This window comes from Drosophila persimilis, unplaced genomic scaffold (genome assembly GCF_003286085.1).
Source record: "Drosophila persimilis strain 14011-0111.01,24,50 unplaced genomic scaffold, DperRS2 tig00000002-arrow-pilon, whole genome shotgun sequence".
NCBI lineage: Eukaryota > Metazoa > Arthropoda > Insecta > Diptera > Drosophilidae > Drosophila > Drosophila persimilis.
Window position 1 is genome coordinate 10,639,515 of NW_020825289.1, and position 17,398 is coordinate 10,656,912.

Here is a 17,398-nt window from a genome sequence, read left to right on the forward strand (position 1 = left end):
ACGAATATTTGTTTGATTTCTGAAAAGTTAAACTGTCAAGGTTTATCAAACGTTTATTGTTTTCATTCTTTAAGGTTTCGGGAAAAAGATTGCCTCTAAATTCATTCGGTAATAGCATGCCATAATATTAAATTAATTTTAGTTTTAGTTTTGGAGTTTTCGATTTTTATTATAATTTTGAGCGAAGATTGCGCTTGAAAGTTTCAGCAAAATGTGGTTTTTATCTACTTATTATTTCATCATTTTTGGATTTGTCTGCAATGGTTATTACAAAAGGCATTTGGGTCTCAAAATACTAACAATAAATGAATCAAATCAAATAAAACCCAATTAAATATACATATTTAACAAAGAGCAATAGGTACGTGGTTTCTTTTATTTATAAAAATATCGTATATGCTTTCGCATCTTTCAGGGTTCCTACTCTATCAACATTAATCTTAACATTTCAACAAACAAATTGCATTGCGTGGGAGGGGGGACACTGTCTGTGTGCTCGTGTGGCGGGGTTCTGGCTATCTAGCATTGGGGTGGGTGGGATGAGCAGTTTGCTTGATCCTCTGTCTATGCCCTTTTGAATTCCGTTGAGCTCCTCTGCTCCTCTCATGAGGGGAGGACTGGGGAGAATAAACGTATAATAGTTCATTTGTAGATATTTGCACTATACTCTTACTTCCTTTCAGTAAAATTCGAATCAAAAATTGTAAGTTAACAACCCGTACCCGTACTCGTACCCGTACCCTTACCCGTACCAGTTCTGTTCTTTCTGCTCGATCGTTACTTAAATTTCAATTACTTATGCTACAGTTATAGGTATTATTTAGTATGAAAAGGTCAATAAAGGTATATTGGCTGTTCGAGATTTGGTGAATATATATATATGTATGAATATAAAGTTCATTTTCGCTCAGTTTCGGATATATGTACGTACTATGAATGCAACTATGAATATAAGGTATATAATTATCAGTTGTTTTTCCATTTCCTACAAATATACAAAGTTCGTGTTTTACTCTCTCGCTGTCTGGCACGCGCTCACAAATCTATAAAATCAATATGTTTTCGCATGTATACTGTATGCTAGTGTGGGGACAGCAGACAGGGAGGCACTAATTTGAAACAGAAGCGGCGGCCTCAACAACGGGGAAACAATCTATAACTAATTAAAGCGTGTGTTTACAGGTAGGGCTAACTAAATAGAATAGTTCGTATGCACTAGATGCAGGTGATGCACCTGCCCTGCTGGTGATGCTCCTTCGCTCCACAACAAAAGGTGGCTGCGATTCGTAGGCTACGAGACTAGATCTTAGAGACACGCACAGGGCTACATATGGGTCGTATAAAAATATATTTAGCTTTTCACTGCACTGTTTTGTATCACTAAGGGGATGAAGGTGTAGGGGGGAGGGGAGTTTGTCCAGTCTATCGCCTAAACGCAGGTTGAGGAAGCATGGGAGACGCTCGCCGCTGCAGCTGCAGCCGCTGCCGATGACGACGCCGCTGTGGCTGCCTCCAGATTGAAATCCTTGCTGCGGCAGCACATCTCACAGATGCGCTTCGTGTCTGGGTTAAGGAACGTGCAGAAACGACAACTCCACTCATTCGGGCTCGTCACAATCAGTTGCGTGGACACTGGCGGAGGCTGCTTTGGCCCAGCTCCGCTACGATTTCGCGATCCTGTGCCTCTATTGTCTATTGTGGCCGTTTTCAAGGCGGACTTCACTTTCTTCACGCCAGTGCTGCTTCTGTTCGGCACCAACGTGGGCGCTGGCGCCTGCACAACCTTGGCCTCCCTTCGGATGGCCCCAGTCTTCTTCTCCAGTGTGCGTGCCTTCCCCCCACTTGTCTCCGTAGTGGCTGAACTGAAACGTGTTCCCTTCCCACCACTTGCCTCCACAGCAGCTGCACTAGCTGCACGTGTTACCGTCTGCGTCTTGGCTGTGTCGCGTCGCGTACTTTTTTCAGCAGGATTTGCGCTGTCATTGGATATGTTCAACGAGTCCAAATCCAAGCTTTGCACTAGCAAATCCTCACGATCCCCCAAGTCTTTGGAGTAGCCAGAGCGCTCCAGGTTCTTAAATACATAGTTCCAGGACTCAAAGCTGCCGACACCCTCCTGCACCTTGGGCATCAGGGGCGGGGATGCGCTGCTCAGTGTTACGAAATCTTCCAAACTCGCCGTCTCGTAGCCCGCTGTCATGTCCGTAACAGTGGTGGGTATATCAGGATCGTTAACTGCTGCTCTCCTGTGGTATGCATCCGCGGGCGCCGTCCGACTAGCCCGCTCCTTCAATTCCTTGTGCTTTTTGCGATTATTGTCCATCGGATCCTGTAGCCAGAAAATAGTCAATATTTGCACTAGCTAAGGAGAATGTGAACAAGCTTTGGCACTTACCTGCATCAGGTCGCGATCGGCTTGTCGCGAGTCGCAGCCAGACTCCGCCAGCGCCCGTGTCCGACTGCTCTTGGGCACAGGCCGAGCATAGACATACCTGTCTTGAGCAGTCGGTGGCGGCGGCTGCGAGTGTGGCAGCGTCGTGGGCAGGTCGTAGCCCCCATACGACGTCGGCTCAGGGGGTGGCGCGTAAATTACAGAATTGCCACGCAGGTAGCCCCCATGGCTCCGTTGCTCGTACAGCCGCGGATGGTAGTCATGGGCACCATAGTCGTGCTGCATCAAATTGGCACGTTCGTCGAAATCGATCAGATGATGATCTGGCGGATACGTGCTCTGTCTGTGCTGCATGGCTGCCATGGCGGCGACGGCAGCCCCCGAGGGTGGGGCCTGACCCTGACGCCTGTGATAGTCACAGCTGTGTACCGGCCCAGAGGCCAAGACGCCCGTCTTCTCAATGGTCGCGTACATATTGTGCTCTGAATTCGTAAAGACATCGGCGGGCGTGGCATACTGGGCATTCAGTTGGTTGGAGATGTTGTAGGGAAGGGGATAACGATTGCCAGGAGCATTGTAGCCACCGGCGACTGCCGCATAGGAGGCACTGCTGCCCATACTCAGTCCGTCCAGACAATCGTAGGGTTCCTCGTAGAGATGGGGGTGCTGATGCATGGCCTGGCACTGCTGATCGAAGGAGTGTCGATGTGGGAGGACATTGTGAGGCTCCTGGTAGTGATCAAGGCTACGCGAGTGGGTCATTAGCCCTCCTCCAGCCGTTTGCTGGAGCTGAGGCTGCTGCTGCGGATGTGCGGGATATGGCGGTAAGTATTTCCCCGACAACGAGTCGTGACTGAGATTTGGGGAAACAACATTGGGATGAATGGCGCAGCTGTTTGAGCTAGCGGGATGCACCAGGTTGTTGCCATGCAAAGCGCAGGGGCTCGCACTCACGCTGCCATCCGCTACCCTGCTCTTCGGGGGCTGGGTGGCAATTGTCGCCACATTGCTGTATGTGTTGTCCGACATTTTCTCCTTGCGCAGTCGCTTCTCATTCAGGTGGAAGACAATCTCCTTGATCGAATGCGTGGTGCCTCCAATGTGGCGCTCTCGATATTGAAAAATCTCCTTCCAGCTGCATGGGAATCCCTCTGCATGGACGCCTGCATGGATATGCTTCATGATCTGGCACTCTACGTAGGCGGCCATGGCATCACGCGATACATTTGTCACCTGATCGGGGCAGATGGGGCCCTCCAGGACAAATGTATCCTCCGATATGCGCCTATAGCCCATGGCCAGAAAGAGCTGGTCAGCGTCGAGCAGACGAGTCAGGACGTCATGCTGATAGCATCCCGAATAGGTCTGAAAGCAGAAAGTCGGGGAATCCGTTTGATCAACAATCAAATGGGTGAAGAATGGGCCACAAGCCAACCTTGAGGGTTCGGTACTCCTTCCGCCAGGGTTTGGTAAACAAGTTGTTGGCATACTGGCTGATAGTCTCGAATCCCACGATGGCATTTTGCGCCGTGAAGTCGGTCAGCTCTCGCACTGATTTGCGCAGGATGTGCCCTGTCTCTGGCAGAAAGAACTTGCGATCGTGCGGCACCACGCAGAGGAACTCCTTGAGGCAGCCTGCAAATAAAAAACAATTAATTAGTTTTGTTCCAGCATTCCAGCAGAACTTATACAAACCCTCTAGCTTCTTGCGCTCCTCGAGCTTTTGAATGCTCTCCTCCGTCTCGAGGAACGACCAGTGACGCTGAAGTATCTCCTGCCACAAGTCGGGCAGAATGTCGCGGGGCACAAAATCCGACATGTTGCTTTAAGGACTCTCATTCAGCGCGCCTCACGGTCCTGCAACAAGGCCACAAAAGCGATACAAGGTTACAACAAGTCTCGAGATGCTTTGGAATCTCACTTGCTATTGATTTCACAAGGATAATGTCGATGGGTGGATGGATGTGAATGTGTGGATGAGCCTGCAGGCAGGGCAAAGCAATTACCTAACAATGATTGTCCCCTCCCGGCTGCACGTGCCACCCAACATGCATCTTTTAGTACCATACACCGCCTGCCCAACGCCCAACGCCCAACTGTCCATCTCGCACAAAACATGCACTAACTAAACAATGCATGTTTTAGCCTCAAGTGGAGTAACAATAACTGGCCTGATAACAGCAAACAATGGACATGTGCGGGCTCGTCATCGATAGTGCCGTGCCAATAGCTTGGAGCCCGGAAGGTCTTTGTTTCCCGAGTAAAACAGATGGCGTTGGCAACAAGGAGGAGCACCCACTCAACCCAGACTTCTCACCTGTGATTAGAGTTTCAACAAAAGACTGCCGCAATGCAATGAATCATTCAAAAGGCAGGTGATTGGATAACAGAATGATTGGATTAGGGGGGATCATCATCGTCAGGTCTGGCTGTTACGAGTACTCGTTTTCAATGAATCATTGTTGTTTTAGGCAGGAAACACTAACGGATAAAGGGGATTTCCCCTGATCGCAAATTATTGCTTCTACGAAGGAGGAGCTTTCCGCAAAACTCTATTTGGAAATTGAATATCAATTGAGAGTGAAATTTCAAGAAAAGTTTTTCCTGCTTCTCGCACAACAATGCGAAATCGTACAAATGTTCAACCGAAGCCCCACGATACATGATGCGAGCCACACACAAACATACACACGCATAATCGCTCTATACACACACACACACTCGCTCTCGCATTTATAATTATTTTGATATCGGCTGGCTATCGTAAAATAAGCCAAAGATCGTACATTGGCCTTTAGGCAGTAGCAACAACAATTCTGCGAAAAGAGAGCGAGAGAGAGAACCGTTGGAGTAACCTTGAGAAGTGACTCATTTCACGGTTTGGTGTGCAATCAAAATGCAAACCAGAACACCGAAGCAAAGGGTGAAGAGAAAGAGGAGGATAAGTAAGTAAGTAAGCGAAAACAGAAAATGCGATATATGTATGTAGAGAAGAGAGAGGAGAAACTAGTCACGGCATGAACGGTGACCGAGTGCGTGGGAGGGAGATGGAGACAGAGCGTAAAACACTGATAACGGTTGATTGAAAGCAAAACACACTCCGCGCCACTAGAATAGCACACCTGCAATAACAGTATATTGGACATACATATACAAATACATATGTACTACTACATTAGATAATTAATTCAAAGATTTAGTGTTTCTCTGCTTTTCTCCATTTGCTCTCGTTTTATATCTGATCTCCATGATCTTGGACTACGACCATTAGAAAGAGAATATCAATTTTTCAACAAGTTTAACCGAAACCAAAAGAAATTTGGTGTCACATACCAAATGATATTGGCTAAAATGTTCTTTTGTTTTATTGCGTTGCTTATGTACATACATATTAACATATATGTACATATGGATGCATAATGTACTACTATTTAAGTGGCGCAGAGCGTATACATTTAAGTGTACCTCTATACATATGTATGTATTTGTACCAACGACAGTGATAACTAAAAAAACACATATGTACATACATATGTATGTATTTGATAGGATTGGGTGCAAATATTTAGGTGGAGCTTATGGAATGTTTGAAAAACAAGAGGAGGGAGGATGTCCCCCGTAGACGTATGTAACTTTAAGCAAGAGTGGTACGTTTTACTGCCTTAAATGACTCCTCATCGGACAGGGAATGAGCTTTGACGTTGCACAGGTAGCCCTTGCGGGTTCCTGTGATGCTAAAAGCAAAGTTAAGCCAATAAATCATGTTACAGCTGCTGTGTAGTGGAGGTGGGGCTCTGCCTTTTGCTCTGCACTCAACGGTTTTCTTAATTGGATGCAAACTATTTTCAGTGGCGCATAAGCTTATTAGCGGGAGCGAGAGCTCAGCAATTCTCTTAAATGCAGCTCGCCCGTCAGTCAGGTTGCGGGCTCCAGCTTCCTGTTGCCAGGGACAACGAGGTAGGAAGGACTTCTAGAGGCCTCTATGCCTGGACGGTAGGAGTCCAGGGTAAACCCTGGCTGCACCGAAGCTAATTTAAATGCAGAAAAAGATGTCAATGCTGGTGAAATTCGTGTCCTATAATTGTCAAAATCAACGCGTCATTGAATGGACTTTTAATGAAAAAATGTTTGCCGTAGGTAAATATTCCAATTCCCAGTCTAGCGAGAGAATCCACTTTGAAATTACATTTTATTTAATTTCAAATGGAAAGAGAATCAGAATCAGAAACAGAAGTAAAGAAACAGAGAATCCATACTAGAATAATATAAAACCAGAGGTGGGGCCGGGGGAAGGGAATAAGTACAGCACTCAGTTGTGAACTAACAGATAAATGAGGAATTTAAATCAATAAGTGCAATACGAATATGCCAGAACAGCAAAATAGCAGCAGAAATAAATTGGAAACTTCGCAGAAACTAAGATGCCAGCCTGCAGCTGAGAACATGCCTGGGCATGGGCTAGGAGTGTCGATGGATTTCTCATGCAAATTGGGCCAATTGTTCGGAATCCGTTTAGACATGACGGAGCTTCGCTCGTTCTATGAGCTGGTTTTCCCTTAATTTTCCGGATTGGCAGCAGCATGCAGGGAATTTCATAGAATTCCATCCAGTTGCCTGCATTGCGATTGAGCTGAATTGTAATTGAATTTTCAATACATCCTCGTAGGGATGTCAGTTGGATGTCATAAAGCGGTTGACACACATGGTGATGGGCATGTAAAACCGTCAGAATAGCCTGGCTATGATGGCCACGAGAGGCGACATCGGCTCGGTTATGGGCAAACAACACCAGAAGCAGGCGGCGCGCAGGCGGCAGTGTGGAAGCGAGCCAACAAGCCTTTGAATTTGGCCGAAAATTTGCCCAAAATCATGTGTTGACAAAATGACAATGGACACAATATGGTCGGGATTGGAAGCTTTTATTGACTTAGGCTATGGCCCGATGCTGATGGCGAATGTTTGCATTGCTGGTCTGGTCTATTAAATGAAATATTGATTAGCCATTTCAGGTTAACAGAGGATTGGCGATGCAATAAGATGGTGGTAGTCAGTCGTCAAGAGGGCCAGACTTGGCACGATGTTAGCCAGGTCTATAGATTATATGCCCGTGTACGGTGCTCGTACATGTGTGTGTGTGTGACCGGCAAGCGTCGGGCAGGGTGTTCCAATTCTTATTTTCTACAATGCGGCACTAAATTTAGCAAAATAAAAGCTCACCCGGCCTGAGAATACTTTCTGCTGGTACCATCTGCTCATCCCGACCAGCAATCTATTTCCTGCAATTGCAATCTGCCTCTGCTGGCAACCGGATTCCCATTTCCCTTCCAACCCAATGTAACCCCAATTTTGAGGGGGAATGACAGGGAAAGAGAAAATTACTTACGGAAATTCCCAGTGGTACGTTGTATTTATGAATTTTCATTTCTGCATTGTCCCTGCATTGGCTAAACCTTCTTAGCCAGAAGCGTGCTGGAAGAGTCCACACCAGGTTCACCTTGCCCCGTGCTGTTGCCAAAATCTGTAGTCGTGTGGGTGGGTGGGTTTTATTTTTAGCACACCCGAAGGCAACAAGCAACACACGATAAGGCAGTTTCAGCTTCCGCAATTGAGGGACTGGGGCTGGGGGCTGCTGTTGTCGTTATTGGCGCTTCAGCGGCAGCAGCTGCTGCGACTGCTATTATTATTAACAAATACTATGGCGCTGTTATGCTCTTCTTCTTTGTTTGCGTTGACAAATCTTTGCTGCGCTTTCACAATCCAATCTGCTCTTACACAAACTTGTTGCTGTCCTCTTCGCTAGCAACAGGAAATAAAATCACACACAATTTTCTACATTTGGGAATGAGTTAGTGAATAAACATTTCTCGAACACGTTACTCCGTTAATTGTAAATTAAATAAAAATTAAATCCGAACGGGAACCGTGCTGGCTGCGAGAACCAGTGTGACCGCGGATATTCCTATACTGTGTAACCCTAGAAATTTTCAAAAATATACAGTCTCATTTTAAAAATATACCGAAAATGTACTGACGAATTCGAGTTGTATTATAGATATTCGTCGTTTTTGATGTTCCGTCGAATATTACTAGCTACATAGAATGCGCAGCCCGGCCCAAATAATTTTATCCGATTAGTAAATCAATGTCCTACTTGACTGACTTGTTTTTAATACTTTAATTGTTTTCGTTCAACGGCGATTGCTTTTATTGTTTTTGCCTCCATTTTGGTGCCTAGTATATCGTTAACTTTGCCCAGTTAACCCTCTGCCATTTAAACAGTTCAACGATTTGAGGTAAATGGCGTCAAATCTGACTGGTTGTAAATTCTTCTTGTAGACCCATGTCAACTTTCCACTGAACTTAAAAAAAAACACGATATAACTCATCTGAACTACGCTAAAATTATTTAATTTTCATAATTATCGGTGCAATTTTAAAATACCCCCCTTGGCTGACATTGGGTTAATCGTTCTCAGTCAAGGATTGAAAACATTTTCTACATGACTGGTTTATTTGAAATTGAATTGTTATGGAACCATGGTTATGAGATATTGGTTCTTCATTAACTTCTGACTCGAACACTGGCTCTTCTGAACTGAATTGTATTAACTCTACCACAAAACAAGTAAGGGAAACCCCCTGTTTTGAACAAACGTTTTTTTTTTTGCGTACGCCTTGTTTTGATTTGGTTACACAGTGCAATCTGACGACTTGAAACAGCAGGATTTTCTCTGAATATCAATTTCCGCAGCTTAGCTTAAGTTTTTCACCTGTTTAAATAAAGGGGGTTTAGGTGGGTTATACGGTATATTTCTGAGGGTCAGACGCCAGCCTTCACGTTAAAAACATGGAAATTGATTTGGGTTTTGCCGAGAAACGGGACAATAATGGTTGGTTGACTAACCGCTACTTCCCCAGCAAATTGGGTGGACTACCGGCCTGGCTGGAGCTGGAGGCACTCCCGGACCCCAAACAGCTGCAGTGCCAGAAGTGCAAGGCGCCAAAAGTTTTCTTAGCCCAACTTTATGCCCCCCACGAGGATGATTTCAACTTTCATCGGTCGATTTATATTTTCGTGTGCCGGAACGCAGACTGCCAGCAGGATCATAGTGCAGAGTAAGTGCTTTAAACTGTGTGCTTTGTGGCTATCCTGCGACTCATGTTTGTGGCTTGTCCAGAAATTTCACAGTGCTGAGGTCTCAGCTGGCACTGAAAAACAAATTCTTCTCAGAACAGGCGGCGGAAGACGATGGGGAACCTTTGGTAAGCTATGAAACGAAGGGTTTTTTGAACTATCTATATAGACGTGTATACTTTTTTCCAGCCCCCCATACCATGCCTGAAAAAAGTATGTGCCGCCTGCGGCTGTTATGCTCCGCACGCCTGCAGCCGCTGCAAAACCATCTATTATTGTTCCTCTGCTCATCAGCGGGCACATTGGTCCGACCACAAGGCTAACTGCGGGTCATCGAACGCAGTGCCGCACAAGCCGCTTAAAGCGATAGAATTTGAAGAATTTGAGATTGTGATAGAGAGCAATCCCACGAGGCCGGTTGAAGAAGATCACAAAGATGACGACGCCCGTTTGGCAGAGTTTGAAGCGCTACAGGCCAGTGGCAACACCGGCGACCTGAGCAACGTCTCCGAGGCGGAGATGGACAAGTACTTTGGAAATACAGCTGGCTCGGACGACAAGACGTTTCGTCAATTTAAGAAGCAAATCGCCGACGAGCCCGAGCAGATTGTGCGCTACAAGCGCGGCGGGGAGCCCCTTTGGATAACAAACACAGCCGTTACTGTGGCGGATCAACTGAAATCGCTGCCCAACTGCAGCCAATGCGGTGGGATTCGTCAATTCGAGTTCCAGATCATGCCGCAGACCTTGGTGCTGCTCAAAGAAGAGTTTCTGGACTGGGGCGTACTGGCGGTCTACACTTGTGCCAAGAGCTGCCCCATTGAGGGATATGTGGAAGAGCACATGGTCAAGCAGGACGTTGTGTCGCAAGAGCAACATTGATAATAAACTCCATACGTACATTTAATTTAGTTGGTTATGGTTAGTAGAGGTGGCACACATTTAAAATCTGATCGCCAGCCGCTTATTTCAACTTTATAATGGGGAAATAGCTATGCTTTGAAAAATCAAACTCTGGCTGGCGCTTAACATCCTTCTGATGGCCACGGGCCAGCACATTCATCACGACAAAGTTGGTTCGAGCGATTTGAAGAAGGTCCAGCACCTGTAACAGATTTGAGCTGTGAGCGAGATGTTTGGGGCAGAGATTCTGTAATTGTAAACTCACTTCCTGGTCAGGGTTCTGTATGTTTTCCAAAATATTTCGGGCCTGGTCGAAATGCTTTGCTGCAACAGCGTACAGGTCCTCGACGCTAGCAAGCATCATGTGATCGCGGATGCTCTTAAACTCCTGATAGCTGACAGGCGGAGGACTGGTTAGTGCGCCAAAGGGACGGAATCGTCGATTATATCGAACCTCCTCGTTGTCAAAAGTGGGCATTGGCAGACGCACGCGTCCGTCTTTGGTAAGGGCGCCCATAGCCTTGTACATGCCACCACAGAGACTAAGCAGGGCGTGATAGAAGACTATCTCGCAGCGGTACGGACGCTGTAGTTTCTTGTTCTTCCTGGGCTTGGCCGCCTTGCGGTTCTTGGAGACGGTGCCACCATTCGCTTGAATCTTGCTCAGGTGCTCAGCGTATTCCTCCTGGGCCAGAAGAATATTTTCCGTGCGTGTCAGTGCCGAAACGAGGAAACCCACCAGAAACTCATAAGGATACCAGTAGATGTAGAGGAACTCGTGCACAGCATACAGCTCCAGCTCGAAGCCGGACATTAGGTAGATCAGCATGGCACGGAAGCAGTTGTACAAGACCCACGTGGAAAAGTGGGTGCTGTGCTTGAGTGCAGTGGCGTGCAGCTCGTTTCCCTCCAGGGCCCGCTCGTTGGCCAGTTGGTTCATAAATGAGTCCAATCTGGCCGCATCCACCTGTATAGCGTCGAAATTCTCAATCAATCGACCCAGCTTGTCCCGCTGCCTTGCGCGATTGAAGCCACAGATGCGTATAAACATTGTGAAGGTGTTCAGGCTGATGCAGTAGCGAAAGAAATTCTCCAGCTGCTGCTGCACCTTGGGATCAGCGGACACCGAATTCTTGGGACTGAGCACTGGCGGGGAGTTGAAGGCTTGCACCGAGTGCCGCAGAAACAGTTTCATCGGCATTCTACCATGCACCAGACGCAGGTTTGCGGTGAACAAACTCTGCAGAACGCTCCTCGAAAGGATGCACTGCCCCGACTTTTTACTGTACTCGATAAAGAAGTTCTGCAAGTGGACGAAATTAAATGTAGAAATTTCCAAACAGTCCTAACGATAGCCTTACCAGCGCTGAGAAGTAATCCTTATTCCGTGTCACTTTGCAGGCGTATTTGAAACGCGAGATCATCTCCTCTAGAAACTGATAGCTGGCTGGACGGTCTCTGATCTTAATGCTGCGAGGAAATGAGGGCGGCTGAGTGCGATCATGAATGCGGGTCGAGAAACCGATGGGATTTGGGGCCTCAGCTGGAGAATACAATTGGTTAGACACGACTTAAAAAGCAATCGCTGCCATCTGACTTACAGCCCTCAACGGGCTGGGTGCCCCGATCAATGGTTTTGCGCAGAAGCGGCAACAGTTCAGAAGCCACGTTTAGATTTTTGTAAATCTCGCTTATTGTATCTTCTGCGGTGTCATTGGCTGCCATCTGCTCCACCTGGTAGATGACCTGGAACAGGTGCCGCATGAAGCGGAGTCGATGCACCACGGACATTAGATCTTCCGGCGATGTCAGCTGCTTGCATTTGCGCACCAGCTCGTCCTCTACCTCCTTCAGATAACCAAAAATATTGCCGGGATGAGCCTTCTCCGCGGCCAACAGTGCAGAGTTTCCGTACAGCTGGAAATCCTCCTCCTCGTTCACACCTGCTATGATGATGATGCTCTTGATGACCACAATGAGATTACGCACTGCAGTGCAGAAGACGCGCAGCGCCTTGTCCTTGATTTTAGAGGGAGCGTGCAGATAGAGACAGTTGAACAGCACCTGATCCATGGAATTCCCCTCCAGCCAGGACACAACGCAGGAGAATAGAGAATCAAAGATCCCGATCAGTTCGGTGGGCGTAAGGTTGTCCAGCTTAATAACGCCCGTCTGGAATGGGTGCAAATGAAGAGATGAGCTGTGTATGAGACTGACTGTCTTCTCCATTCTTACCGCGATGGCTACCTCAAAGGAGGGCGGAGGCAAATCCAACTTATCGAAGCCCATGCCCACATCCATCTTTGGATCCATTATCTCAATCGCAGACATGGCTTCGAAGAGACCAAACATCATGTCCTGCGCCAGTTCTCCGGGTATCAGTTCTTTACAGGCAGCAAGAAACTCGTCGCTTACATCAAGCCATCCATGCAGTGGATACAGTGTTATGTCTTCTGCGGTACTGCCACTCCGCATTGTCCGCTGCACTTCGGGATCCATAAAGCCGCATTCGCTCACGCTCCACTCATCCCGGTCCGAGGAGCTGTTGGCCCTAGTGGCGGCGGCCGCAGCTGCAGCGGCAGTTGCAGCGGCTGCCTGGAAGTCGGCCGGCTCCGCAACCCCACAGAGAGCACTGGGAGGAACATAATTGCACATATGTATGTGCGTAAGTAGATATGTATTTATAGAACAGTCCGCACTGCTGGCTTACCTTCCGTTCATCTTGTCAATCTTGCTGTGTCTTCTTAGAGCTATCACGACTTATCGTCGTTCTTTGTATTTATGTTGATTGTATATTGGATATATTGGATATTGCCAAGTTGAAGAATAGTAGATGTTGGGAGCACTTGTTTACATCATTAGTTTGCACGCGAAAATATGTGTATCATGCGTTGATAAGTCTTTACAACGCCTTCAGCCTTCTTGTACAGCAAACTTGTAACTTGTAACAGGAAATAGAGTCCATACAATTTTCTACATTTGGGAATTGCTTAAATATTTCTCGAACACTACGTAAATTGTAAATTAAATAAAAATTAAATCCATCACTGTCCGACTCCCAGAAATATACCGAAACATACCGCCTCATTTTCAAAATATACCAGATCAATTTTACATATTCCTCATATTCTTTGTTCCGTTGAATATTACCAGCTATATAGAACATTTAGCCATGCCCACATAATTTTATCCTATTAATGAATCAATTTTCTATAAGATTGGATAGTTTTTAATCCTTGCTTTTATTTTATTTATTGTAAAAAAGGGTTAAACAAAATAGTTCAACAAAAAATCAATCGCAATGTTGCTGGTATTTAAAGACGTGATGCGTGTATAGGCCTTTGTGCACCCTATTTTGTTAATTTTATATGAAAGTATAAATATTGATTTGAAGATAAAACGTAACTTATAAAGACCTTTTCTCAAATTGATATTCTTTAGACATATTCATGTATATGATGATGATGAAGATATATATCTGGAACCTGATACCTATTCTTGGTCCCTACAAGAAGACAATAAGCTTTAAAATATCGTTGAAATATGAAAATAATATTGAATAATATTAAAATATATTAAAAAAATAAATTGATTTTGCCTGGGATGACAAACGTATTCACAATTCTATAACATCCATTTCCCCCAGGGTATGTGTGCATGGAATTAGCAACATTTGTGCATGGAATTAGCAACATTTGTGTATGGAATGGGACTCATTGTTGCAATAGCGAAACTGCGGCGAATCGGGTATTGCCTATATTTCAAGCTATATAGATTTGCCAACTTAGCTTTATCCCATAGATAAATGCATTTTCTACAAAATTGCTTCTTTTAATTACCTTTATGTATTTTATTTTGACCAAAAAACGGGTTTCAAGTAAATGTTGCAGCAACTTTTGTGTATGGAATGCGCAACATTTGTGTATGGAATGAGACTCATTGTTGCTAAAGCGAATTGGGGTGAAATGCGGCGAACTGCGGCGAATTGCGGCGAATTCAAATTTTCTCATATTCTTTGTTCCGTTTAATAATACTATCTATATGGAATATTTAGCCATGCCCACTTAATTTTGTACGATTGATGAATCAATTCTATACATGATTGGCCTATTCGAAATACTTGCATTTTAAGGAGATCTCTATAATATTGAAAATTAAATTAATAGATTGATGAAATTGGCAAAAATACCACAGGAGCGCGGCGAAAACCAGTATTTCTACAGTATGACCCTCGGAACAGCACCGAAATATACGGTCTCATTTGAAAAATATACCGAGTGGTGCGCGCCAAATCGAAATTTTTTGAATGTGAGCGACAAGGATTTAAATGTTGTCTACCGGGCCTTTATCTATGCCCACATAATTTTATACGATTAATGAATCAATTTTCTACACAATTGGTTAGTTTTTAGTCCTTGCTTTTATTTTATTTATTGTAAAAAAGGGTTAAACAAAATAGTTCAACAAAAAATCAATCGCAATGTTGCTGGTATTTAAAGACGTGATGCGTGTATAGGCCTTTGTGCACCCTATTTTGTTAATTTTATATGAAAGTATAAATATTGATTTGAAGATAAAACGTAACTTATAAAGACCTTTTCTCAAATTGATATTCTTTAGACATATTCATGTATATGATGATGATGAAGATATATATCTGGAACCTGATACCTATTCTTGGTCCCTACAAGAAGACAATAAGCTTTAAAATATCGTTGAAATATGAAAATAATATTGAATAATATTAAAATATATTAAAAAAATAAATTGATTTTGCCTGGGATGACAAACGTATTCACAATTCTATAACATCCATTTCCCCCAGGGTATGTGTGCATGGAATTAGCAACATTTGTGCATGGAATTAGCAACATTTGTGTATGGAATGGGACTCATTGTTGCAATAGCGAAACTGCGGCGAATCGGGTATTGCCTATATTTCAAGCTATATAGATTTGCCAACTTAGCTTTATCCCATAGATAAATGCATTTTCTACAAGATTGTTTCTTTTAATTACCTTAATGTAATTTATTTTGACTAAAATACGGTTTTCAAGTAAATGTTGCCGCAACAGTGTGTATGGAACGAGACTCATTGTTGCTAAAGCGAACTGCGGCGAATTCAAATACAATTTAAAAAACGACCAATTCCTCATATTCTTTGTTCCGTTGAATAATACTATCTATATAGAACATTTAGCCATGCCCACTTAATTTTATACGATAAGTGAATCAATTCTATACATGATTGGCCTATTCGAAATACTTGCATTTATTGGATTTCTATATAACATTGAAAATTAAATTAATAGATTGATGAAATTGACAGGGAGCAGTTTGACCGCGGAAATATCGTTAAAATATACCGTCCGACCATCAGATATATATCTATATATTACTCGTTTTTTATCTTCCGTGGAATATAACTAATTAAATAGAACCCTCAGCGCTGCTCACTTAATTTTATCCAATTAATGCATCAATTTTCTACACAATTGGTTTTGACTAAAACAAGGTTTAAACAAAATAGGTCAACAAAAAAAACAGTCGCAATGTTGCTGGTATTTGCAGACTCATTTCTTGCCAACCAGAGTGTGGTCATTTGAATACCCTATTATAATATTATATAAAGATACTGTTTTCCAACCTGCTTTCAAACGTAATTAGTAAAGACCTTGTCTTAAATTGCATTTTTAAGGCCTATTCATGCATTTGATTAGGTTCTTGTATACAAATCCTGATCCCTGTAGCGATTCTTTGTCTCTGTAAGAAGACCACTAATTGCAAAATATCGTTTAAAATAGATACTGACCAGTTTCTGCATTAATTAGAGAATTGGATGACATATATTTTCGCAGTTCTATAACATCCATTTCCCCCAGGGTATGTGCATGGAATTAGCAACATGTTTGTGTATGGAATGAGACTCATTGTTGTCAATCGGGTATAAGAGGTCCTTACCCGAGTCAAGTTCGGTTATCGATACTATCGGCTGGTTACGAGTGGTGCGCGCCAAATCTAACTTTTCTGAATGTGAGCGACAAGGATTTAAATGTTGTCAACCGGGCCATTACCGATTCAGCAAATACGACGATTCCCTCAATTTTGATCTTCCGTCGAATATCAGCTATATGGAAGATTTAGCCATGCCCACATAATTTTATACGATTGGTGAATCTATTTCCTACTTGATTGGCCTATTCGAAATAATTGTTTCATTCATTTCATTTAATAATCTGAAGTGTTAATAAGACTTCTTAATAATAATAAAGTCTTAATAATATACTAATCACTAACATCACTATCGTCACTAACGATGTCGCTGGGATTTTTTAACAGCATTTCAGTGTTCGGTTCAAAATTCTCGCAACCGTTGTTCTTCCTTAGACCTTGTCTCACATATAAAAGATTTGAAATATTTATATTCTTAAATCTATTTCTTGTATTTGTTTGTATAAAGTTCACTTCGGAGAAAATTCTTTCACATGTTGCGTTCGAAACTGGCAATATAAGCAGTACTTGTGCAAATTTTGAAATTTTTTCATATTTTAATTCATTGTTGAAATCTTTTATTTGTCCCAATGTATACCAGAAATTGCCAGAACTTTTGTGTGTTTTTAATAAATTAAAGAACCTCATCATATTTTAAGAGGACAAATTCACTATCGATTCCCTGCGGATCTTTAATAAGTTGAGGAAATATTTTTTACAGGTCATGAAAATTGGCCATTGACTATGTCTTCAGGGTTTAGGAATGAGAGAAGTTTAAAATCCTTCTCGTTAAAAGGCAACCTTTTCTTTAATTGTATACTCAACTCGATCAAAAATTACTGTGCTCTTTGGAAAAGGACTTTTAACGGTAGTTTTCTTCTTTGTTCTAACATTATTCAATGGTTTTATATACAAGAAAAAGCATCAGCCACCATTGCAAAGGTGATCCAATAGCTTTGTTAAGCTTGTTAATTTGC

General features: G+C 43.6%; 3 protein-coding genes across 3 annotated transcripts; 1 reads left to right on the top strand and 2 right to left on the bottom strand.

Moving 5' to 3' along the window:
- Positions 1–343: 343 nt before the first annotated feature.
- On the bottom strand, positions 344–8,297 carry LOC6590426 (protein tamozhennic). Its single transcript, XM_026987042.1, has 5 exons — positions 7,776–8,297; positions 4,088–4,249; positions 3,828–4,027; positions 2,396–3,757; positions 344–2,329 (listed from the first exon to the last, which is right to left on the bottom strand). The coding sequence occupies exons 2-5, from the start codon at positions 4,209–4,211 to the stop codon at positions 1,430–1,432; spliced, it is 2,586 nt and encodes an 861-aa protein (XP_026842843.1). The 5' UTR covers positions 4,212–4,249; positions 7,776–8,297; the 3' UTR covers positions 344–1,429.
- A 910-nt stretch (positions 8,298–9,207) lies between these two features.
- LOC6590427 (programmed cell death protein 2) lies at positions 9,208–10,434 on the top strand. Its single transcript, XM_002016563.2, has 3 exons — positions 9,208–9,508; positions 9,571–9,655; positions 9,717–10,434. Exons 1-3 carry the CDS (start codon positions 9,240–9,242, stop codon positions 10,407–10,409), a joined length of 1,047 nt encoding a protein of 348 aa, XP_002016599.1. The 5' UTR covers positions 9,208–9,239; the 3' UTR covers positions 10,410–10,434.
- LOC6590428 (N-alpha-acetyltransferase, 35 NatC auxiliary subunit homolog) lies at positions 10,413–13,375 on the bottom strand. The gene is made up of 6 exons (XM_002016564.2): positions 13,141–13,375; positions 12,666–13,062; positions 12,032–12,602; positions 11,792–11,973; positions 10,696–11,733; positions 10,413–10,632 (listed from the first exon to the last, which is right to left on the bottom strand). The coding sequence occupies exons 1-6, from the start codon at positions 13,149–13,151 to the stop codon at positions 10,492–10,494; spliced, it is 2,340 nt and encodes a 779-aa protein (XP_002016600.1). The 5' UTR covers positions 13,152–13,375; the 3' UTR covers positions 10,413–10,491.
- Between the last annotated feature and the right edge of the window lie 4,023 nt (positions 13,376–17,398).